This window comes from Montipora foliosa, chromosome 11 (genome assembly GCF_036669935.1).
Source record: "Montipora foliosa isolate CH-2021 chromosome 11, ASM3666993v2, whole genome shotgun sequence".
Classification (NCBI taxonomy): Eukaryota; Metazoa; Cnidaria; class Anthozoa; order Scleractinia; family Acroporidae; genus Montipora; species Montipora foliosa.
Window position 1 is genome coordinate 16,240,403 of NC_090879.1, and position 25,000 is coordinate 16,265,402.

General features: G+C 38.2%; 1 protein-coding gene across 1 annotated transcript in view; it reads left to right on the top strand.

Moving 5' to 3' along the window:
* LOC137977870 (ubiquitin carboxyl-terminal hydrolase 32-like) overlaps window positions 1-25,000 on the top strand; it is a 44,184-nt gene that overhangs the window by 6,889 nt on the left and 12,295 nt on the right. Inside the window, exons 8-29 of the mRNA XM_068825232.1 lie at window positions 305-414; window positions 548-622; window positions 737-820; window positions 4,670-4,731; window positions 5,730-5,835; window positions 10,226-10,522; window positions 11,598-11,738; window positions 12,812-13,048; window positions 13,837-13,908; window positions 14,050-14,131; window positions 14,481-14,561; window positions 15,509-15,647; window positions 15,770-15,875; window positions 16,526-16,582; window positions 17,059-17,105; window positions 17,409-17,478; window positions 17,959-18,018; window positions 19,783-19,897; window positions 20,658-20,809; window positions 21,576-22,274; window positions 23,205-23,383; window positions 24,173-24,250. Of these exons, the coding sequence (XP_068681333.1) occupies window positions 305-414; window positions 548-622; window positions 737-820; window positions 4,670-4,731; window positions 5,730-5,835; window positions 10,226-10,522; window positions 11,598-11,738; window positions 12,812-13,048; window positions 13,837-13,908; window positions 14,050-14,131; window positions 14,481-14,561; window positions 15,509-15,647; window positions 15,770-15,875; window positions 16,526-16,582; window positions 17,059-17,105; window positions 17,409-17,478; window positions 17,959-18,018; window positions 19,783-19,897; window positions 20,658-20,809; window positions 21,576-22,274; window positions 23,205-23,383; window positions 24,173-24,250 (3,049 nt within the window). The remainder of the gene's footprint in view (window positions 1-304; window positions 415-547; window positions 623-736; window positions 821-4,669; window positions 4,732-5,729; window positions 5,836-10,225; window positions 10,523-11,597; window positions 11,739-12,811; window positions 13,049-13,836; window positions 13,909-14,049; window positions 14,132-14,480; window positions 14,562-15,508; window positions 15,648-15,769; window positions 15,876-16,525; window positions 16,583-17,058; window positions 17,106-17,408; window positions 17,479-17,958; window positions 18,019-19,782; window positions 19,898-20,657; window positions 20,810-21,575; window positions 22,275-23,204; window positions 23,384-24,172; window positions 24,251-25,000) is intronic.

Consider the following 25,000-nt stretch of genomic DNA (forward strand, 5'->3'; position numbering starts at 1 on the left):
TGGGCGAGCGGACGAGTGCTAAGGTCCAACCCTGCTTTAATAAGGAGATTTTTCGTATGATTATAAAATTATTGCAGTGTAATTTATTTATTTATTGCCTACTAAACAAAATTTTGGCATTGGAATTTCACATTTAGTCATTTTGGAAATGAGGAATAATTTACATGTATAATTTGTTTTTTGTACAGAGAAAATTGTGAAAATTATACATGTACATTGTATTTACGTGAATAATGCATGTCTCAAGTTCATGCCACACTTGTCAGTCTGTCAGGTAACCTAAAAGTCCTTCTTATTTTGTCAGTCTACTTTAAGGTCTTTGATTGTGATGGAGATGGATTTCTAACAAGAAGTGACATTGAAGTGATGTGTAAAGCTCTTATAGAAATCAGAAAAGAAAATGTTGGGGAAAAGGTTGGTTTTCAAGTCATGATTCTAGTGGTTGATTTTCTAGAGTTTATTTTTGTCCTTGACAAAGTGTTTGTTGTATTTCTGATATATGTGGCAAGAAGAGTATGCATGTTTTACTTAATTGTTTTTTTTACAGGATGCAAGTGCTATCTGGGATAAGGATCTATCTGTGATGGCTGCAGAAATACTCAGTGACTGCAGGAAAGAAGAGGTTGGCAATACTTCCTAAAATATTTAATGTTAAGAGAGACTATGCTTGCTTACACAACAAGCCGATATTGGTTTAATGAAAGACAAGAAGACAGCTCATTTTTCATGATTTCAGAATGGTCAAATCAGTTTGGAAGAGTATAAGGAGTGGGCTGCCAGTCGATCATTTTCTCAATGGTTTCCCAAGTTGTTAGTCCAGGTATGTTGTGAAGGTTTGTAAAATGCATTGAATATGATCTTGTAGTACTCCTAATCTCAAATTTTTTCATTCCAGTGAAAGTCAAATTTTAGCACCATTAAACATGCATTTTGTGGTACAATGTAACTGGTGGGATTGTGCATCCAGAAGGCTGCATGAGTTGCTTAAAGTTGACACAATAATTGGCATTCATTTCTCCTGGGGCGGAAAAACCCATGACAGGCATGTACCTGTCCCTGAGATGATGTTTTTTATGCCACTTTGAAAGATTTTTTGCAATTGCAAAGCAGTCTGTACATAACGAGACTCATCTCAGGAATACAATGTAGGCCCATGCCTCACTCTAGCTTGGCCGTGAGACCAACCACCTCAGTTTTTTAACAACTGGGATTTTGAAGTGAAAATAGCAGCATCTCTATGCATCGTGAATAGGTTTATCTCAGCAACGAAAAATATATTTGAAGTTAGGGGCACTTTAAAGTGAAACTACTACAGAAAATAATTATATGGTATAGGCGTACCCAAGAAAGGGTTCCAGGGTGCAAAAATCCACCCTTTTAAAAGAAACTCTTTTTTAACCGTACTGGTCGCAGTAATAGCAGCATTTCACATGTGTATCATGCGTGTAAATCTGCCATATTGCGCTCAATTTACATGCAAATTATGCATGTGTTACGCTGGAGTAAAAGAAATACATAAATGTGAGCGTAGATAATAATTACACCCAAATTCTTCACAGTGCATGTAAAATTTTAATTGCAGAGTTTCGTCTAAAAAAATACAGAGTATTTGCTGTTGTATAACTAGCGGTAATAATTTAATTGATAGAGGCTTTTTCTGAAAGAAAAATATTGCATGTCTAAAAGCACCACATGACTGGCAGGGGCGTAGCGTGAGATTTTGAAGGTGTACGCACACTAAGAATGTTTTGAAGGACATAATTTTCAATAAATAAATGCGAAGGAAAATGCAGTAGTTAGCTGTTTATTTTACCCATCTGGTGACACAACACAAATGGGGGTTACAGTAGAAGCAAAGGGGAAGACGTCACAATCACTGTTAGAACATCATCATCATCATCATCATCATCATCATCATAACATATCCGTAAAAAATAACCAGGAACTGGGGGACTGGTGATACTAAAGAGTGACACTGTGTGGGGACTTCGAAGGGTGGAGTTTTTTTTTCCTTTTGTCCACTATTACGTTTTTTGCCGTTAAGGCCTGGCCAAACGGGTCCACTGAACATGTTAGTGTAACATCATCCAACATTGTTGAATTGAACATGTTGCACTCGTTTGGCCACCATGTTGTATGATGTTGGAAGTTGTTGAACAAAGTTTGATTTCCATCAAACATCTTCTTCAACATCATCCAACGTTACTTTTGTTCTTAGGTGTGAACAACAGTGTTGCATTTGTTCGGCCCTCACATTCAACAGTGTTGCACGTGCGCGTGCGCTGCGGCTATCAGTATCCATGGTAATGGTTAAGTCATTGCATCTGTTTCATGCGTTGGCACGTCAGTTCAAGCTACGGAATGGTGAACAAGCCAAGTCTTGTATGTCTGAGCAACAAAAGCTTGAGCAATCTCTCTTCGAAGAGATAGCCCTTCTTGTGTTCAAAGCTCTCAGGGGCATGGCACCAATGTATGTGCAGGATCTTTTGCAAGTCAAGACCCCGGGGCATTCGTCCCTACGCAGTGACTCCCTGGGTCTTCTCAAGGTTCCTCACACCTGCATGGTGCAAGACCTTTGGAGACTGGACATTTGCTGTTGCAGTCTCCAGATTCTGGAACAGCCATCCTCTTGCTATCACAGAGTGACTCTATTGATAGTTTTAAAAGGATTTTGGTTCCAGACCCTTGAGTCCAAAATTCTGGATTGAACATGTTACATTCGTTTGACCAACTCGTTCGACACTTTTCAATAGCGTCCAACAACGTTGGATGATATTGAATCCGCTTGGCCAGGCCTGTATGGGTTTATAAAAAGATTCTGGAAATATTCACACACATAGACACCAGTTAAATTCGAAATTTAAAAAAATTTGGCCCGATTTTATAATGACTAAAAAAAATTAATGCCTCCATGGAATAAGTATTTCCGGAATTGAGCTGTATGCACAGGCTTATGTGCGTATATGGACCCTACGCTCCAAAGAATTTTTGCAATTTCAACTTTGCATTTCAAAATTTTTCGCAAAAAGTGTCCACTTTGGTTGATTATTTCAAATACTCAAGGTTTAAATGACAGTTTTGGCTGGCACATGTGTTGTCTGAATATCACGAGTTGGCTGGCTCACCATATGTTTTCATTTTGTTTTGACCCAACAAAGTTAGTCCACAAACCAAAAAACAAAATATCCTTGCAGCATCCATGCAAACTGTATCACGGTTGGAAACAATCGCCGAAACATTCCCCGGTGTGTAAATTTGAATACGTCATTCCACACAGCATCTAATTTCACCTTCGAAATACACTGCCATTTCTTGAATATTGGCATGTATGCTCGCAGTTCTCCCATTTACAGCTGATTTAAATGGCTTTACTGTACAAGTCAAAATACTGTACAGGTTTTAAGTTTCCCTTCCCAATTCAACCTTAATTACATGTTTCTGCCACATAAATAAATAGGGGTGGCGAATGGTTCTTCAAAAACTCTGGGTCTCGCAAAATTTTAGTCAAAATTTCACGGGTCTCGCAGTCTCGTTTTTTGAGCGTTTATGTGTGTCTCGCAGTCTCGTTTTTATATGAAGGTGTCAAACACTTTGAAGTCTCGGTCTCGCAATCTAAAAAGTCAAAATGTCTCGGGCTTGCAAAGAAAAACGCTGGTCTCGCCGTCTCGCAAAGTCACCCCACCCCTATAAATGCAGCACAAGTTTTGAGTTTGCTTATTTTTCAGTATTTTTCCATCCATCGTTCGATTGTTACAGTTAAAACTTTTGATTCTTAATTGATTAAATGGGGGATGCCGGATAAAAGAAATTTCACTTGGCATGGTTTCAAATGAGAGCTAAAGATTAATAATTATTGACAGATTATGGCAGCAATCTGAAGATAAAAATTCATTCTAAGAACACGCAAACAAGGCTGAATTTCTCAAAACATTGAAATGTGGACTCTGAGATTCTAACGTGTGGAAAATATGTGCAAGTTGTGTGTAATTGACATGGTAATTTCTACTAATGTGAAATTACAAGCAGACTGCGTGTAATTTAAGGTGCTTGTAAAATTTTACACGCTGTAATGCGCATGTATTTTGCACATAAACCTGCCATCTTGCACGCAATTTACGAGCTTGTAGGAGCTGCTATTCCTGTGGCTACTACTGTACTTACCGGTAGTGAGTTTTAAAAGCATCCAAGGGGTCTGCAGACATCTGTCTGGCAGAGTAAAAATTAAAAATGTTTTGAAGCAAAAGAAAATTAAGTTCTCTTGCTATGTTTGCTTTGAAGTACCTGCATTAGAATGTACTGGAGTTTATTCTGCCTTTGAGGGGGAATTATTGATGAGAACATGTACACTGTACGTTAAAGGTGTAAATTAATGTATGTGTACAGTACTGTATGCCTGATCATTAAGTCTTGATTAGTCTATTATTAATAAGCATTCATGGAGCCTTTCATTTTGAAGCTTTTTGCCTTTTTTCCATCAGACTAGCAATTACTGATTTTCTTTGTTGACATGCATTGTGTGAAATGAAACAACCTGCATGGAAATCTCTCAACTCCCCAAAAGAATAGATACACACCCTTGAATAAAAGATCTGAACCAATAATATTGTTATTGCTAACATTGTAGGAAGCCTTGATTTGGAAAACTTCTTTTTTTTTTTTTTTCTTTTAGGTCTGTCACATTGTTTTGGGATTAAAACCACTTACCAGAGAGGTTGAACGACAAGTTGTCAGGTACACAGGAGGTTTCTGGATATTTTGTTGGATTGTCTTTTAATGTCTTGTTACTTCGTCAACTCAAATGTTAGAGAAAACGATTTGTAAAAAGCAGCAGAACAAGGGTTTTGGCATGAGCCAGGTTGTGGGTCAAATTACTGGCTTGTTGGGGCCAAGAACTTAAGTTTTATCTCATCTTGTTTGCAGTGAGGCCTGTCAAAATTACAGCGAATTTTGCCAAATTCAGACAACTGTCTGGTACAGAATTGAAACTGTACGATTGGCTTCAAATGCTGAGATTTCCACTACTAAGGGATTAAAATTCAGAAATCATCCAGGGAGCATAGCCCTTAGCTATAGCATCATCCTAGCAGTAAGGCCCAATGGTTTTTCAGTGACACTCAACACTCTTCGTTTTTTTTTACACTTTCAATCATGAGAGCGAAACTCACAGATATTCCTTGGTCTAATGCAAGACAATTTTACTCGTCAATGATGGCGGCCACAAGTTTCAGGGATGAAAATGGGTTAACAACAACTACTGTAGGTCAGCTAAAAAACTGTGTCCTCTTTGAACTACCCTTGACCCATTGACACCTCAATTGCCAACCAGTTGACGAGCAAAATAGTCTGGGGTAAGAAAGAGTAACATCTGTCAAGTCTTGCTCCCCTGAAAGAAATTGCGAAGTTAAAAATAAATACACAGCTCTACACTTGTACATTGTAGGTGTTTAAAATGAGCAGTTTTCCTGAATGATTTTTTTCTTGCTGTAAATGTCACACCTCGGAACCACAGTCTCCTAACCATGTACAGTGCCATTACAACTCAGTACTTGACATAAACATGTTCAGTGCCTATGCATGCAGCACCACAGTTTGGTTCAAAATTCAGCCCTTGGCAAAACTTGGCATTATTTGTTTCTGCTATGAGTTATTTATGCTGATGACTATATTAACACTTATTCAGCCCTGATTTGACCAGTGTTTTTTTTTTTTTTCATTCTATTGCTCATTAGAGGGTGGCTTGAACGCGAGTACCAGCATGATCTCAAACCAAACAGTATTTGGTATCTGGTCGCCATTTCATGGTGGCGGATCTGGAAAGTGTACCTCAGTTATCAGGTCAGTGGATTTGCTGGCTGGAAACCAGTTATTAATTTTATTGCTAACAATTTCTGAAGTAGCTTTATGCTTTCTTATTATTTGTTTCCTTTCTATATTTGATAGTTCACATGAACATCTAAGAAATGCAACCTCATACTTTGTTTCAAAACAATTAAATTTACTTTGAATAATAGCACAAAAGATATCAATAACAGAATCTACAATTGAAAATACTTTTATTACATTTTTTGGTTCAGAACCATATTGTATACAAAAACGTGGTAACGCATCTTTTGCTTTGCAAACCACTGGAAAACACAACTAATGCAGTAGCTAGAAATTCACATCAAAAAGGGTTTCGACAAAACACTGACCCCCGGTCAACTGACCCCCTTACTGACCCCCCCTACTGACCCACTATAAAATCAATGAGAAAATGAATACTGCTTACTTAAGCCTCAACAACCCTTTTTAAACGGCATTGTTCAACAGTATTTAAGTCTAAGCACCCATTTTAAAAAGGTTAGTTTTCGATTATTGTTGTGATGGCCGATTACTTCATGTAAGCTAACCTTTTTAAAATGGGTGCTTAGACTTAAATACTGTTGAACAATGCTGTTTAGAAAGGGTTGTTGAGGCTTAAGTAAGCAGTATTCATTTTCCCATTGATTTTATAGGGGGTCAGTAGGGGGTCAGTAAGGGGGTCAGTTGACCGGGGGTCAGTGTTTTGTCGAAACCCCATCAAAAAGCCTCTGCTGCTTTCCTTATTATCAAAAATGGCATTTTTAAGCTGTTGTTTACTGGGAACCACATTACAAGATAAATTTTCCTGACATCTTGCTCTATGAATAACTTTTACATGGCCAGTGGCCTATGTCTAATTTCTTTAGAAAATCAGAAATAAAAACATATTTTGCTGGAGTAACATTTCTGATAAATTGGTCTTCCATATTTCTCAATGATACCGGTACTATACATGTAAACTGTTTGAGAGGTGCAATAATTACAAGACTTTGAGGTGGAAAAACAAATAGACTAAAATGACACAGCAGAACATTCTTTGCAAGAACAAAGATAAAGTAACATAATTTAAGTGCTCCTAGGGTCTAAAATTTTGGTTTTGAACATATGAATGAACAATGCTTCCACTGTTGCTTTACATTTTAATAATGTTAACACATTTTGATCTCATAAGTAACAGATGTTTGTGCACATATATTCTGAAAATGTTGTACCAAATTCATTAATGAATCTATTTCAATTGAAGTAAGTACATGTTGCAAATGGGTCCCATACCTAATAAATCTCTGCCATGGGAATCAAAAATTTTACACCTCACATTAGGAGGAGTGGCGAATGGTAAATGCGAGACTTTGCGAGACGGCGAGACCAGCGTTTTTCTTTGCGAGCACGAGACATTTTGACTTTTTAGATTGCGAGACCGAGACTTCAAAGTGTTTGACACCTTCATATAAAAAACGAGACTGCGAGACACACATAACCCAAGGCTGTGCTCTAAGGAAAATTTCGGGGAGCCCTTCGGGCTCCCAAGCATTTCAGCTGGGGTGCCCAGCCCTCCAAGTTGGTCGCCCGAATTAATTATTTATTTATTTAATTAATTATCTGAGATCAGCAACGCAGGAAGATCGTCACCCATCTTTCTCTCAACAAAACATTGCTGCTACTGCTCTGGTGATCGTCAAACTCGCTAGTGCAAGAAAATCCCGCAAACCCGTCAAATTTTTCACGCCATACTTGAGAAAGACGAGAAAAGTGGCAATGCCACCAATGTTTTCAAGTTTAAAAGTGAAAAAGTAAAGATTGCGGCAGTTTTATGTACATGTAAAAACGTTTGGGTCTAATATTGATTCACGTGGAGCTTTTGTGAAAACTGCCGAGAAACAAAAACCACCGCGACCCAAAAGATATCAATTTTTTTTTGAGCAAGTCATCTTGATTGGACGAAAATCATTGCTACAGGACAGAACTTAAGTATTTTTTCTTACATTATCAGTAAAATGTTTTAATAGTGGAATGAGCTTTTTGTGGATTCGGTCGAAGCGCCAGTCACAGCGTTACTTGTTTAGGGCACGCAATGGTTTGTCACGAACTAAAGACAACGCGGGATTGCTCTGTTTCTAAAACAACAACAAATGACATGATATCTTTCCTTTTTTCTTATTTCGTTATTTCATATACTGGGGAAAAACAACCATAACCTAAATGTATTTTAGCCAAGCAGGCGCAAAAACTGCGATTCCCGGGTTCATACAAAAGTAAATTACACCGCTTCGCTGGCCGCGCTTTACCGCTGTCAAAGCAGAAGTAACAACTCTTTTTTTAAACTATAACCAAGAAATGCCAAACTCCACGTTCCAAATTTAATGCTAATTTTTTTGAGAACGAATCGAAATTCGTGCGGCCGCCGGCCATCACGTGCAGATTATGTTACATGTGAAATCATGTGGAACGGCCTTTATTTCGTACGAAGAAAAAACATTTTCTGAGAGGTTTCGTAAACTATAACCACCAACATATTAAAATTTTTAGCCGCCTTATCTGCCAAAAATACAATAAGCCAGAGTGCCCGGCCGGGCGACCGGGTAGTTTTTCTCACTCGCCCGAAACCAAATGTTAGTCGCCTCAGGCGACCGGGCACCGTTAGAGCACAGCCTTGATAACCGCTCAAAAAACGAGACTGCAAGACCCGTGAAATTCGACTAAAATTTTGCGAGACCCAGAGTTTTTGAAGAACCATTTGCCACCCCTATTAGGCAGACAGTATATTGCTACTGTGTAAAGTTCAACTGTTAAAATATATGCATGATAGTTATCCATGAGCAAAGAATCAAAGGCAGCGAACATTGATATAACATAAGGAAAGTCTGCAATAATATTAGAGGAAGCTGTGCACTATTTAGCAAACCACTATAACTATCACTGTATGTCAACTGATAGTTAATGTAGCTCAAGTTATAACCATAACAGGCAAATCTGTCAAAAATGTAGGAGTCCCTGTCTGCATGATTGTGACAAAGCTGAATACATATTATTCCCAATGTTTATAATTTGAACCAAGTCAGCTGAAGAGGTTATTGGATTCCTGAAATTTTAAACAAGTGCCGACAGAGACATTGCCACATGTTGTCTGCCTGCATTTGCTGTACCAAATACTTCGACATTACCTTGACTGTATGGTGCGGCAATAGTTTTAGTTGGATCAACAAGTCCTGGACCTGGGTTGTTTGTACGTCATATGCGAGTCTAATTAACTCAGGAATGTAAAAGCGATACAGATTGATCTTTGTACAGCCACAGATGGTTAATTTGTTACATTTCATAAAATGTGAACCAAACTTTTCAATACTGGCAAATAAATGGCCTCTAAGTAAAATAAAAGTAAGACAAAACCAGAAGTTCCCCTTGAAACATCCTCTAAATTCCATAATGCCACCAAATAAACAGAATGCATATCAACGACTAGTCTGTATTGTTGAAACAATTCCCCATTTTGACTTCGTCGCATGCCTATACTGACAATAACAATTATAGTTCTAAGAACAGCTCAGATTGCTAAAACTGAGTTGGATCAGTTTTTCTCAGGTATTCTCATTTTCGCTCAAAGCCGCTCTAATGTTCTCAAAGATCACTAGGAGATGACCGGCTTGTTGATGGAGATCAGTTTTCCTGACCTTTATGTCAATCCCCGCTCTCGTGCAAAGTGTTTATTTGTAAAACAAATTAGAACAAATATATAATTTTTTTTTTAATGTCAACAACTTACCTTTGGCTCTACAATCAAAAAAGATTTATTCTAACAGCTCGATCCGTACGACCGCGACTACAATTACAAAGTTTGAATGGATGGACAGGTGCAGTCAAGATGTGATGATTCGGGCGCGACCATGCACATCCAAGAGAAAATTACACATCTTAAGGGCTAGACTTTCAAATGTCCTTTGTCTTGTGTAGATTTGCGTCCGAAAAATCATGCTTCGCTCGCCAAAACATTTTCTCCTGGGATTCTCGTGAGGTGGAATTGTGGCAAGTCTACTTAAGGGCTTGAAACATGAGAGAGATGGTTGATTTCTTCAAACACGCACTGTTTATTTTGTCATGCAAAATGGACTGATATTCCAAGCATACATACGTTTTAAGACTCTAATACTTCTTTTCAAGTCTTTCTATTAATTTTTCTGACTCAACAATACATTTTTCAGCAGCTATTAATTTTTTTGAATAATCCCCTAACCCCCGCCCCACGTAAAGTTACAGTCTGTAAATGGATGCAAGCATAAATTTCCATGCACTAATGTGACACGGAAAACAAGAAACAGAGGGCATTTTGTACCTCATGCGCTTCGTTGCGCATGAGTAATAACTTCAATATGTCTTCTTAAATCTTAAGCCTTATATTAGACGAAGCTCAACTGGCACCCTAACCAAGAATGGTTCAGTGCCAACAAGACTAGGTGAAGTCACCAGGACGTCAATAGGAAATCCAGGAGAAGCTTGGACAAATAACTCAAATCAAAAGCCAACAACTCTGCCACGGCGTACCTCACAGCCTGCATTTACTCAGGGACAACTGACAGGGAGTCCATTAGTTGTGATGAATGGTCACTGTTCACAAGAGACAGAATGTGGCACCCAAGTCCCAGGACCAATAGACAATGTCCCGCTTGTTGAACCTGAAACGCGGAAGGTGAGGACTTCTCTTTGTCTGAGCTTTTGGTAATAAATTATTGATAGTCCATTTTTTGGTATTGTCCTGGTCCAACCTCTTTATGGCTAAGACAAAGAGTTTTATGACCTTTATCGGACATTGTTCACTTATTTATTTATTTGTTTATTTATTTATCAATTACAGATTCGCTCCACAAAATTACAAACATATAATTACTTAATTGATAAGTAATATTAATTGCTACAGCCACAGAAAAGCTGCCTGATCTTAGACTTGGCACACAACATCTTTTGTAAACAAAATTTAGTTGCCTCGGACTCTCCACTTGACAACAATTTCTTGGTGGTGGCAAAATATATATTATGAAATGAGAACTCTCCAAAAGGTGAGCTGAGTTTACAGTATTCACTCTAAGTTTTAACTTTTTTCACTGTTGACAAGACTCATGGTGAAAACCATTCTGTGTTTTCGTTAAGGTGTGCCGCTGAGAAGAAAAAGACTGCAGCACGCCCCCAAAAACGTATTTCCGCGGAGCCCCTTTATCCCCTTGTTGAACACACAGAGCATCCCAAAGAATCCATGTATGGCCTACATTTGTATTGTTCTTGCTATCACAAGCTTTCCTTTTAATTTAAGTTCTAAGCCAGTAGTATTAGGGGAAAGATACTACAGAGGGACTAGCTGCAATCAAGCAGTTTTCAGTGGCAAAGGTGTTACTTTGTGAGCGTGATCCAGGCTCCCAGATAATCGGGAAAGTGAAAACTATGCTTGACAACAACTGTACACTGGTATCTAATCTCTTAACAATACATTTGGAAACCAATGTTTCAAAGCTATGCTGCACCTTTAATACACAGGTTGTGTATTGCCTTGCTAATCTTTAAAATGAGCTCATTGGGTTCAAAGGAGTTGTCGTGGTTGTCTTCAACTTCATTCTGCTTGTAGCATACATGTATACATACATTTCTGGACTGAGTTTTACAAAGCAGAGTTGGGTTTAAGCATTACCCATAGATTGCTTGGACGGTTGTCCCATTTATCACCTTTCGTCTTATACAGTGATCTTTCCTCTTTCGAATTTTGTCGCACTTAGGTGATGGTTCTAACTGGTGAAGGAGGCAAATTAAAACGTAACATACCATTGTGCAGAGGAAGAGACTTTGAGATTATCCCTGAGCCTGTATGGAGAGCTCTTCAGCAGTGGTATGGTGGTGGACCACCTCTGCCAAGAACGGTTAGTCAAGTGACAAGCAAATGGCCAAAACAATTATTACTCAACAAAACACTCAGTTTGTTGTCAGTGAAAAAACATGCTGGTACAAGGCTGCTGTCTAACGGTCCCCCGGTTGCCTGGGGTGCCTAATTTGCAAGCGCGGGTGACCAAGTTTCTGAACAAGTAGCTCAAACGGGGGGCTTACTTGATTCATCCTCACTTTCTCACAAATTTGATCCCAGCTGGAATGAATTTAAATTCTGGGCTCTTGAAAAAATGACTCGGGCTACTATCAACTTTTAATGTTGGAAGCCCGAAGATTTTCTTAGGGGGCAGCCTTCTGGTAACTGATAATTATTATCCAATTTAATTGTGCATAATATTTATTTTAAATTTTCTTGCTCCCAATGTTGTTTATTATTGATGTCATTACAGGAATACATGCTATCATTGAAATAGTTTCAACACTCCTGACTGAGCTTACATGTAACTTACCCCGGTAATTTGCTTACATTATTATGTAAGAGGGTATAAACCTGAACTTAAAATGAAAAAAGAGACGGACCTCACAAAATGATTCTTTGTGTTGAGATGCTGTGGATGCATTATTCATGAATCAGGTTATTCTAAAAGAAGATAAACTAGTAAATTATTTGCAAACAGATTGCTTACAAGTCTTCTGCCATTGTGCAAGTTTGTGCAATAAATGCAGAAAATTCATTTTGTGCATTTATTTCAGAATTAATTTTCTCAAAGCTTTAATTGTTTTACATGCTTTGAAGGGCTCATGCAGATGATTGAATATACAGTACTTAATTGTTTCAGAGCTCTCTGAAAAGTTAATTTGTGAAAAGAAAACCTTCAACAGCAATCTGTTTGCAACATTTTAAAATACTGTTTATGTTATATCATTAATTTTTTTATTTTCAAAGAAAAGCCTTGTATGAGTTGCCTCTCTGTTTTTTCATTGTTTAAGCAATCACCAGTTGGATCATCTGCTATGCTTGGATGAATACAAGTGCTAAAACTCCTTTTAGAGCATTAAAAAAGTAATAATTAATTTAAATTTAAATTTAATGTAATTATTTGTGCAGGTCATTACACCAACGAATGGTGATCCAAACCCGGAGCTGGAGCTCTATCCGGTCACACTGAGGCTCTTTCGTCATTCTCCACCTCCAACCCGTGGTGGCATTACAACATGGACAGGTGTTGGCTTTGGTCTGAGTAGCTTCGGATTTGGTACCAATTCCTTGACTACTCCTCATGCCCCACCTAAGAGGTACATGGCATATGTGGCTGCCTTTAGTAGAATGAACACCATTCAGCAGGTATGTAGTGCATCAGATGGCTGTGTATAGGAGTTACATCTACTGTACATGTACTCTAAGCCTATTAATTCCACATACTTGGGAGACGTTCAGTGCAGTCCATTTTTACATTAATAATGTACATTACCTTTTTCAGTCTGGCTTGCAACTGCTTAATTGATTTACTTTAATATCCAACCATGATGAACTTTCTAACTTTAATTTCATGTCCATTCCAGTTTATTGAAATAATTTTCTATAAAATTTCATTGGAACCAATTAAACTAGGTTATTTTGTTTCAACCTAGGTCAATTTTGGGTGGGTACAAAACACAGGTCACAGGTAATTGATTTACCAATACAGATAGTATCCTAAACATTCATTAAAGCTACCCTTAAACCTATTTAGGTCTTAACAAATTAAAGTTTTTAGGCCTAATGTGAGCAATTGTAAACGGTTAGGGTTGTTTCTGTATTGGTAAAACAATGACCTGTGACCTGTGTTTTGTGCCTGCCCCAAACTGACCTTAGTTGAACAACTTGAGCTATTGTACATGTAGGTTGAAACAAAATGACATACATGTAGTTTGGTTGCAATTAAACCTAAGGAACGAATTAATGACCTGCAACATGTACATGTATGTACAATGTGATTAAATTTTTAAAAAAACCTAAAAGCTCTAACATCAAAAATGTGTATTTGTACTCTTCATTCAATCTAAAGCTCCAGTGACTGTTGGGACATAATAATGCCTCTTCAACAAAGAAATTCGCCATCATTTTTTCAAGTCTTACATTGTCTATTTTAGGTTTATGATTACCTTTGTACACGGCTCAGAATTCGTAATGAAGATGTGAGACTCTGGAGTATGGAAGATGAGGTACGTAGATGTAATAATATAATTATTGCTTCAAGTTTAACAATCATAATATTAATTTTAATTTTCATAGCTCTATGATGTCACTCCATAATTTTCCCCACCATACTTAAACTAATGTACATTTTATTATTTGTGTCACAGAGCAAATTAAGACTCCTTGAGGAAGACAACACTTCACTTGAAAACTTGGAAATCAGAGACAATCATGCTGTGCTTATTGAAGGTTACTAGCGAAAAGATCTCCAAGTTACATGTAGCTATAGTGTAAAATTGTATCATTTTAATTCACCTGAGGTCATACAATGTCATCGTAAAAAGCAAATGGGGTGCAGTGATTGAATTGGCCCCAGCACCCTCTACACTGTACTGTATCAAAGTTTATCATGTCATCATTTGAGGTTGAGTTTGTTGGATATCCTCTCTGGTCAGAGGAGTTTTCTTCTAGTGTTCTGCTTTTCCACTCTCACTTTCTTCTAAAAAAAGGAACCACTATTAATTTTGATTTCTGTAGTGCTCCCTGTATGAATGCAAATGCATTTACATTGTATTCTCTTATTTTGTTGTTTCCTCAGTTCGAAACAGGGACATGAGTTGGCCAGAAGAGATGTCCTCCCTAGCAAATAATAGGAGTCTCAGGGAAAAACTGAATTTAGGTATGGAAAAAAGTAACATTAATTAACTTGAATAGAACACCAGAGTTGGCACCTTGGGCAAATGCTTAGTGTTTTCTTTAATGTGGAATGCCATGTCTGGTAATTAAAAGAATCAAAAGAAACTGCCAAAGTTTGAAACAAAGGTTCAACTTTGAATAATGTCTTTCGACATGGTTTAACCCATTGACTCCCAGAGGTTCCCCATTGACGAGTAAAATTTCTGGTGTTAGACAAAGTAAAATACTCTGGCCGGTTTAGGCCAGTTGGGCCGGTTTGGGTGTTAATTAAGGTTAAGGGGTAGCAAACTGTTCAACAAAACTGAACAAAATAATGTTTTGGTCAAATACATGTATATGTACACGAACGCATATGTTGCAGTGGTTTGCCAGCGCACTTATTTCTGTATAATTATGTTTTCCAGTCAACGTAGTGTTCTTGCATTTCATGTTAAGGAGAAAATAATTTTTAAGAGTTTTAATGTTACTACTCAAGAGTTGAAATATCATTGTGAACAACAATTAAGTAGCACTTTTTTTGACTACGAGCCGTTCCTCTCTCGCCTCTTAGTTAGTTGAGCATGACAGTCCCGAAAAAATGTGTGCAAAATCTGGATTCAAGGAGGAGCCCGTCCTCCTGCCTGTCTACTCTCTGTGCTGGACTAAATGGCAAAAGAGGAACTGCAGGTAGTGTACATGTACTCTTTTTTGCCAAAGAACCATGTATTCAAGTTAGGGTCAGGCACCCTAGGTTGCTCCCAGTTGACAAGTAAAATCATCTGGCATTAGACAGAGTAAGTCTCACTCCCAGAAGTCAATGGGTTAACAAATCACTTAGTAAAGAAATAAAAAAATCTCTATGTAAATAAATGGATAAAAATGAAAATAATAATAAAGACTACTGGTAAATAGAAATTAATAGCAAGTGCAACTTTGTTCACCTCACCATAGAACCCACAGAAAAGGGAGCAACTGGGCTCAGTAATCTTGGAAATACCTGCTTTATGAACTCTGCACTGCAGTGTCTCAGCAATACACAGCCCTTGACTCAGTACTTTACAAACAAATGCCATTTCTACGAACTAAACAGGTAGGTCCAAAAATATTTATGAAGTATACAATTATAACAATCAACCCACTTAATCATCTTATCAGGATGCATGCACAACAGCTGTATCTCTGAGGCGAAATAACGCAAGTTATTCTCTGCAGGACAAATCCTTTAGGAATGAAAGGCCACATAGCACGCCGTTATGGAGATCTTACACAAGACTTGTGGAGTGGTAGCTCACGTAGTTTAGCACCACTGAAACTTAGGGTAAGTCAACATTTTGCAATTGAACTGGCTCCTTTTGTTTAAAAGGTGAATTAAAGATATTTAAACCTGATGAATTGATCACCATTCAGCTAATAAACTCATTCATTTGGCAAGTAGCAGCACCTCTATCTACCTGTACCTTGTAGACTATTATTATCAGGTAATTTGAAAAGCAATCATTAAAATAATTAGTCTCTATGATCCCTAGTGTACATGTATCATTTTGCATTAAAGAATTTAAGTAATAGTATTTTTAATTTTTTTTTTATCTGAATGATAACGATAACTATAGTATGATAACAATAATAATTGTTACAATAATTATTAGTATATAACATTGCCATACCTTCGTGAAAATAATTAACAGTATTAACAGAAATTTCATGCTCACGGTACAACTTTTCAATGATTTTTGCTTCTTGTGACTCAATTATGTAATTAACACTCGTGCACTTGCACGCACAGAATTGTAACTGTTACTGTATTTTAAATTTTCAAATTGCTAACGTACTCAAATTGTAAACGTATTTAAAACAGTGGAAAAGGAAACAACACATTAAACTGATGATGGCATGAGTCATGCCGAAACTTGTCTTTAAAAAGTTGTATCGTGAGCTTGAAATTATTAGTACTTTTTATCTCAATTTCAGTGGACAATTGGGAGGTATGCCCCAAGATTTAATGGATTCCAGCAACACGATTCCCAGGTAATCCATTCTTACATTGCGTGTCCTCTCCTGCCCTTAGTTGAAAAGCATGCATGGTCTGACAGTGTTGGACTAGCTCTCAAGGGTTCTTTATCTTGGTCAGACGTCTATAAGACATCTCAATGAAATGAGATTGTTTCCAAATCATGTGCCCCCTTGAGCTCTAAAGCAAGTTACCCGGCCATTACTCGCCTCCCTCTCCCATTTTAATGTCTTAACTGCACAATCTGTGTTGTCTTAAAGAACCCAAAACATAAATAATGGTTTGGGGGTGGGTGTGGAGGATTAGAGAGCTTAGCAAAATATTCATGGGTACTGTTGACAACTTGTTGAGTGTTCGGGCTGTATGGCAGTCACGTGTTAAAAACAGTTTAGTCACTTTTTTATTAATATCATAAGGTGTAGAGCAAACTTTATTCAGTGTTTAAAATATGAAATGTTATTTTTACATTTTTCTTGTTTCTTTGTCTTTAAAGGAATTCCTGTCATTCCTTTTGGATGGTTTACATGAAGATTTAAATAGGTAAACTTGTACAGTGCGTGTATGACTTCATGCATGGTTGGTGGGTTATCTGGTTAAAATCAATCAATTTGAGGTGGGCCTTTTCTTCTTCATGCCCTTTCCTCCTTGTCATTCCATCATTGGCTTGAAATAATAATAGTAATATTTTTAGAGTTGTGAATTTTTACAATCTCTAGTGCTCGTTTAATCTCCTTTATGTCTCTTTTGTGGAGTGGGAACAAAGATACATGTATGTAGGTTGCATAACCGCAGAATGTTTAAATACTGCACTATGGTTAAATATATCATTTTGTTCTAATGTAGAGTTCATCTAAAGCCTTATGTTGAACTTAAGGATAGTGACGGAAGACCAGATGAAGAAGTAGCCCATGAGGTATTGCTAATAGAGTAATGTTGTTAATTGTTCGCTTAATTATTCTTAAGATAATAATAATTATTATTATTATTATGCCCTATTAATCTCATTTTGAGTTTCCCAATTTTATCAAATGTCCGTCTTGAGTCTGAAGGGGAGAGCGCGCATCAGTGGGAGACCTGTGCATGGTGCCGCTTCGAGCTACATGTAGCTGGGAGCGCGTCTACATCTATTTTGATGAACAGGGATTAGAGCGGACTACATGTACCTAGAGAAAAAAAACTTGGGAGTCTGGTTGAGATTCATTGGAACTCTGCCCAGTTACTTTTTAGTGCTTTTTGGAGTACTACAAGAATACTGTATTTTAATTCAGATGTCGCAAACATGCCTAAGGTACTATCAGTTTGTCCCCTTCCCCCCACCTCAACCTCAAGAAGTCTGAATGACAGTTGTTTGTTTGAAAAGATGCCTCTTATGCCTTGTTGTTGTTTGTTTTAGGCATGGGACAATCACCTTAAGAGAAACCAGTCAGTTGTTGTTGACCTTTTTCAAGGCCAGGTTAGCTTTTTTGCCATCTAAGTTGTGTTCATCATTGGACCACTTTCATATTTATGACGACCTCCTTTACATTCTTTTGTATTTATGTTAATTAGACATACTGCCCTCACTCTGAAACAAATATTCGTTTGAAATGTGCTCGTCGTAGCGAGGCTAGAAAGGTTTATTAGCATTAAAACAAACAAGTATTTAATTTGGCCGCCATTATGAAAGAGGTCTGTTACTTTGACCTTCTATTTTCTGTAGCTTTTACCTTATGACCATGGGAGGGCTCTGTTCTCTCTTTTTTTAATTTTTCCTTTGAGTAAAGTTTATCAATCTCATAGTTACACTGTAGTTTGTGTTTCATAGTTATTTACAATGTACAGTTTGTACATGTATATACAGCCTTTTTATCAGTCATGCCATGTTGCTTGTGACATAATCATTTTCATTAATTTTTTCATTTTAAATAGTGCATTTGTTGGAAATGCCTTGCTTATGCCAGTACTTTTGAAGAAAAAAAAAAGACTATTCTAAACTACAGTCAAGTCTGTAAATTTCTGGGCCCAGTTACAGTCCATGTATATTCTTGAAAAACCCACTTCTAAAGCTCTGTACTTCCTTTTTACCTCTGGTTAATTAACAAGTATTCACCGAGGTGGAGTTTGTGGCTGGGTAAATATCCACCACTAGCCACAGACAGTAAGGATAATATAGCACAAAAGGATGATTTTAACTCATTTATTGCTGCAACGATTACAATATTTTCGGGTGCAAATCCTGTGCTAGTTGCTGGGAGGTGAATAGCAAAGGATATTTGAAGTTTGAGTAGCCAATCAGAGTGCATGTTAAGGCTATCCAATGTTTTAGCACATACCCTAAATTGTGTTAGTTATACTGTTGATCGGGTGCGAAGCACACAAACAAACAGTTATACATACACATACATACATACAGACTTAATTGACCGCTCCCCATAGGGGCTTTTCAGGGCCAATGAAACACAACGGAATGACGGAACAGAACAACAACAACTGTTAAGAATCCCAACTGGCCGGAGGCAAACCAGTTGGCTATTTACAAGTGCAGCTGGGAAGTTGAACCAGGGACTACCAGGATCAAATTCAACTAGTGGTTAGAGCGAGTCTTGAAACCCGGGATCCCCGGATTTCAAGGCAAGCGCCCTAACCACTTGGCCACACTGCCTCCTCAAGTTGAGGCAATCAGTAAGGTATATACAGAGGTCAATTGAGCTAGACATTAACTACAGTTTATGTTAAAGCAGAAACAGAGAAGTGTCTATCACCTCAAAAACCCCTTCTGCTCAACAATTCTCTGCACTTGTCTAACACTAATTCTTTGGTTTGCTGAGCTCTCTCCTGCTTTAGAGGTTCCTAAAAAGTGTGAAAACAGGTTGCAATTTTATCTACATGTATGGCCGCACAAGGACGAGGAATGAGAGTTCGTAACGGGTTGACCTCATAGACTGCTTTGCAAAGAGATAGTTCTTTGAAAACAGAGATGCAAAGCAGTTTGTGACTTCATTGATCAACCCGGTATTGAACCCAATCCCCTTCATTCCTTGGTCCTGCATGGATCAAACTACATGTACGGCACTCAGTGAATTTTCAAGAAAAAGGTTCTAAAAACAACACAATATACATGTACTTGGGATGATTTCAGAGAATAAAAGTGGAAAGGTTTGTTGTAGTGAGAGGCACTTAAAAGTCTTTTCCCAAAGTGTTTTATTGTTGTTGTTGTTGTTGTTTTTTTTTTTGTCAGCTGAAGTCTCAAGTGAGGTGTTTAGAGTGTGGTTATGTCAGTGTTCGCTTCGATCCTTTTACTTTTCTCTCTCTTCCTTTACCCATGGACAACTCAATCTATGTGGAAGTCATTGGTAAGAATAACTACCACATAATTATACATGTACACGTATGAAGTTATGTGCAATATTTGTCGTGTTGGTAGTGTTCTAGATAAGAGTTGATTCTTGGGTAAAAAAGAAGACAGATAACCACAACAATCGAGATTGACTGTGCCAAAAAATGTATGGTGATCCACTGGCAATGACCGCAGAGTGAGTAAGGCCTTCAAATTCCTAATGACGTCATTAGCTATGTGTAACCCTGCAGTACCCCATCAGTAGCATTAACTATTGTTAATCTATGAAAGTAAAGTGGCTTCATCAAAGTATACATAAAAGCAAAGATGATGAAAATAAAGTAATAGTTTTAATGTGGTGGCACTTCTGGGATACAAGTATCACAATTATTTTTAGTTACCTTCATCACATTACCCCGTGCACCCTTAACTATCCCCCATTGATGAATAAATTCATCTGGCATTGGGCAGAGTAAAACTTATGTCATGCGTACATGTAGAAGGGAAAGGATTAAAGTGAACATAGTTTTTCGAATGGACCTATATGTTGGTCACCCTTTATCTTTGAACCAGCCCCTATCGACAACTAAATTCACGTAGCGTGAGACCTGTTTAAGTCTGTAAGTGTCCCCTAACGGAAGGGAAGGGGTTGACGTAAAAAACTGGAAAGCTGTAGTTTGTCTCTGTGGTCTTGCCTGACAGATTATTTTTTTGTGGTTTTGTAACAAGCTATCATTGCATTTCTGCTTAGCTCCTGTCCTTTTTGTCCTGAATAGTTGTCCACCTGGAGGGTACAACGCCCACCAAGTATGGACTACTTCTCAACAATGACGACAGATACAAGGATGTCAAGAGAGAATTGTCCAAGTACAGTGGTGTAGTCAGCTCACAGCTTCTTCTGGTTGAGATATTTGGAGCCTCTGTCAAGGTAGTGAGATGTAAATTATCAGTGTAATGCCATGTGCAGGGAAGTGTATTATATATACAGTTCTGCCATTTTGTACAATTAGGCCATTTCCTACCTCATCTGTCTGTCTGTCTGTCTCAAAGCAAGTTCAAGTGCAAAAGTGATTATGACTAAAAAAAATACCTCAACAATTTGTTTCCTCATGTGGGAGGTGGAATGAAATGAACTGTGTATTAAAGATGGAACTCAGAAGAAATCCTTGCACTGGACAATAATTATTGATCACTAAATATTTATTATAGTGGTCAGTGCACCAGAGTTCCAACCCCAAGGTCACAAGTTTGAGCGCTGGCCTTGTAGTTTTGTATCTGTGTTGTTACTTGTTTCTTTAAACAAGAAACTGTACTTGATAAAGTCTCCTTCCGTTCAGGAGTATAAATGGGTGTCAGCAACATACAGCTGTGGGTTAATCCTATGATTGACAAGCATCCTATCCAGGAAACTTCATGTTGGATAACCAAATTATTTTGGCGTCCATAGAATTACTAATTGCATTTTTGGACATAAGTGAGTACATGACTGTGTGTGGCAAAGCACCAAGCCCAATCGCCCCAAAATTATCAGCGATCCCCAAATACTTGTAGGAATAACAATAAAGAAAACCTCAAACCCAAAAGACAGGAAACAATATAAAGACAGTGACCTACTGTATGCATAAATGGAAGGCAAAATAACTCAATTAACATAATCACTTCTTAAGTGAAGACTTGGTTTTCTTTCTCCACAGAGTTTGCCATCAGACATGCAAAAGATTCGCACTGCGTTGGCTGGGTTACTTTATGCGTATGAAATCCCCCTTCCCACAATAACTTGCGAGGATGAATATAGCTCTTCTACAATTCCAGGCGCAGAGGAAAAAAAGGAGATAATATGTAGTGAATGCCCTGCAGAATCCGCAAACGAAATTTCTACAAATCATACTACAAACAATCAAACGTTGGCTTCTTGTAGTATAAACGTCCCAAACAATGGGGAGTCAGAGGTAAAGGAAAACAAGTTTTCAGGAACGAACTCTGAAAATAGCTCTGAAGAGAGCGATAGCAAGTTGAAAGTTCAAGAAAATTGGTTTGGCGAAGCAAAGAAGAACAAGAAGAGAATTTTGTCAAGTCCAGTTAAAAGACTGAGCCCAAAACTACGGAAAAAGATAAGTCCAAAGTTCAGCGGAGGCTTCAGCCTTAGTGGTACATTAAGGAAATCTTCATCATCTTCATCCTCGATGGAATTGACTGAGGGAACTTACGTTTCCAATTCTGATTCTGGCATCAGTTTATGTGCGGAAAATTCACCAAAAAGTAGGACTGTCTCTGTCCCTGGAAATACAGATCCGAGGTCAGGAAATTCAAATTCATCAACTCCTTTAGGAGGACCTGCGCCATATTTGGGATACTGTTTCAGTGGATTTGTTGTTGCAATGCATAGAAAAACAGTAAGTTACGCGCTGGATACTCTTTTGCCTAAGTGGGGTTATAACTATGTGCTCTGTTCACATGGCCAGCATCATGGCCTGTGCGAAGTATGAAAGTTTATAGTATCCCAAGCTTCAAATTGATAACTGGAGGAGTTGATATGGGTCGGTAAGTGAGCGGCGGGGGTCAAGCACAGGTCACTTTTCGCCGGTCACTCATTACAGGTCATTGTTTTGACCTTTGCTAAAGCAACACAAAACATTGGAGTTGGCAAACCTTAAAGGGGCACTGTTATGCTAAATTTACTGTTTTTAGGTCAAAACTGGGTAAAAATCTAAATTAGTGCGCTCTAGCTTATTCGTATAACATTCCTGATAAATCACTGAGATGATACGAAATATAATATGGCACAAAGAGCTATTCGTATTAACTTTTGGCTATTTCCAGAGGACAACGCCTCGAAAAAAAAACTGGCCAATTTTTTCAAGTTTCAATCCATTTCCATCCCCTCCATCCTTGGTGGCAAAAAACAAAGAATAGCTTCACTGCACTTCAGTGACCATTGCCAAAAAAACTACAGCATTATTTTGTGGTCTTCGTTGGTGCAAAGACTTCTTTTAGTGTTTTGACTAAAATAGCGTGACACTGCCCTTTTAAGCCTAAACATCGTTTTTAGACGTAATGAGGTCAACATTTAGCATTAGTAAAGGTTTTTGTAATGGGTGACCTGTGAAAAGTGACCTGTACTTTAAACCCATCCGCAAGTGAGCCACACTGTAAGGAGATTCAGTCGGTCTTCTTTGAGTGAGTTAGAAACAGTTTGAAAAGGAAACAACTACTTTGGTATGTTGACTTTCACGACGAACTTAAGAGATGGTGGTGAATGGGCCGTCATCTGCACCGTATTGTCTATGAAATCAAAACGTAATGTAAACTTTTCTTCTGTTAAGATGCGCGTAGATGCATATTTCCTTTCACCGCAAAAGAATCGGCCCGGCTTGTTCGGAATCCCCGTCATTGTACCCTGTACTTCTCGAACGAGGCAGTGTGATCTGTATAAAGGAGTCTGGGTACAAGTGGCTAGGCTACTCAGTCCGCCGGCACCTGGGGAAACAAATTGCAAAAATGGGTAAGTAAAGAATTTCGTGCAGTTCATGCAGGGAGGAGTGAGTTTTCCACAGAAAGCAGCACAACTTAGAGCGAGTTTCAATCGAGTGTCGTAAAACCAAAACCAATCAAAAAGGACGGAGACAATCCAGTAAACCAATCAAAACTCGAAGTAATTACACGTAGGCGACGCAAGGCGCGGGAAAATGTGCACGATTGGTTTTGGTTTCACTTCTGATTGGTTGGAAAAATGGCGCGAAAACTTTGAACCAATCAGTCAGTGGAGTAATGCAAAACCAAAGCAATTCGCTAATTACTTTCGACACTCAATTGAAAACTGCTCTAAGTCCTGCCAAATTACAATGTATTCCTCTGAGCCCATTGTGGAGAAAAATTGCTACTTTCTGGGAATCACTGGCAATGAATATTCAATAAATTCGCATAGTTGTCACTCAGAACGGAGGGAAACAGAAGGCCATAAATAACACTTTGAGGGTTTAGAGTTAAAGGGTATTGAGATAGTTACCGGTAGGTCCGTATAATGTAATGACCATTCCCTATCCTAAATAAAGTATTTTTTGTTTTGGTGCTGATAAGCTTTTCGAGCCTCACTAATATTGCTTAAATAGAAAAGAATATATAGGCCAAAACGAGGCCATTAGGTCTACTTATTTAACGTGGGAACGGAAAAACACTAAATCGGCCACCGTTTATGAAATTGTTTTTACCGTGATAGTGCATCAAGCAAGATAACAGAACTTCCAGTATTTTCATTATGATTCTTGGATGTGATTTTCTTTAACATTGATAGGGATTTGGGTGATTATCCGTTTGAGCTGCGGGCAGTTCAGAAGGACGGTCTCACCTGTGCGTGGTGTCCGTGGTACAGGTATAGTAATTTGACAACGTTTGTTTAATTATAAAACATTCAACGTCTTATCAAGCATGTGGAAAATTAAGGATAAGCATCTTTCTTCTTCAACTATGAAGGGGCTGTGAAAGGCAAGCCAATAGAATATTCCTCGCGCAACGTGCATGTGGAAGCATTGTAGAAGAATGTTGCTTGTGCCACATTGGAAAGCCGAATTTCAATTATGGACAAAAACCAGTCCGACGCATTAGCTAAAAGGGAATTTCGAGAAATCTGACACGTTGACACGGCAGGTCTAAGGCAACAATCATGCTATTTTAATAGTTGCTGTCTGTAATATGGCATAAAACGTTATCTGTCGTTCTTTTTTTTTTAATCCCCAGTCTCTCTTTCTCGCGCTAGAATATCATTTAGGGCTTCCGTCTCTGTGTTGCTGTTTGTTGATCACCATCTTGGATAATTAATCAGTGGTGCTTGAAGCGACCCCTTTTATAGTGCGTCTTCGTGTTTAAAGGCCCACATTTCCCCAAATGTCATTGCGGTCCTTTGTTTTTGTTTTCAAATGACGGCTTGTCCAAAGGCGAGATCTGATTGGCTGAATGCACTCAGGCGAATCATGCGGGAAACAACATGTCATCTATTTGGGTAATTTCGTGTTACACGAAATTCAGTCACGATGACTTTTGGGCCAATGTGGGCCTTTAAGTAAAGACGCCTTAACTCAAGTATTGTGTTTATTCCATCTTGCTTTCTTTATGCAATATGGCC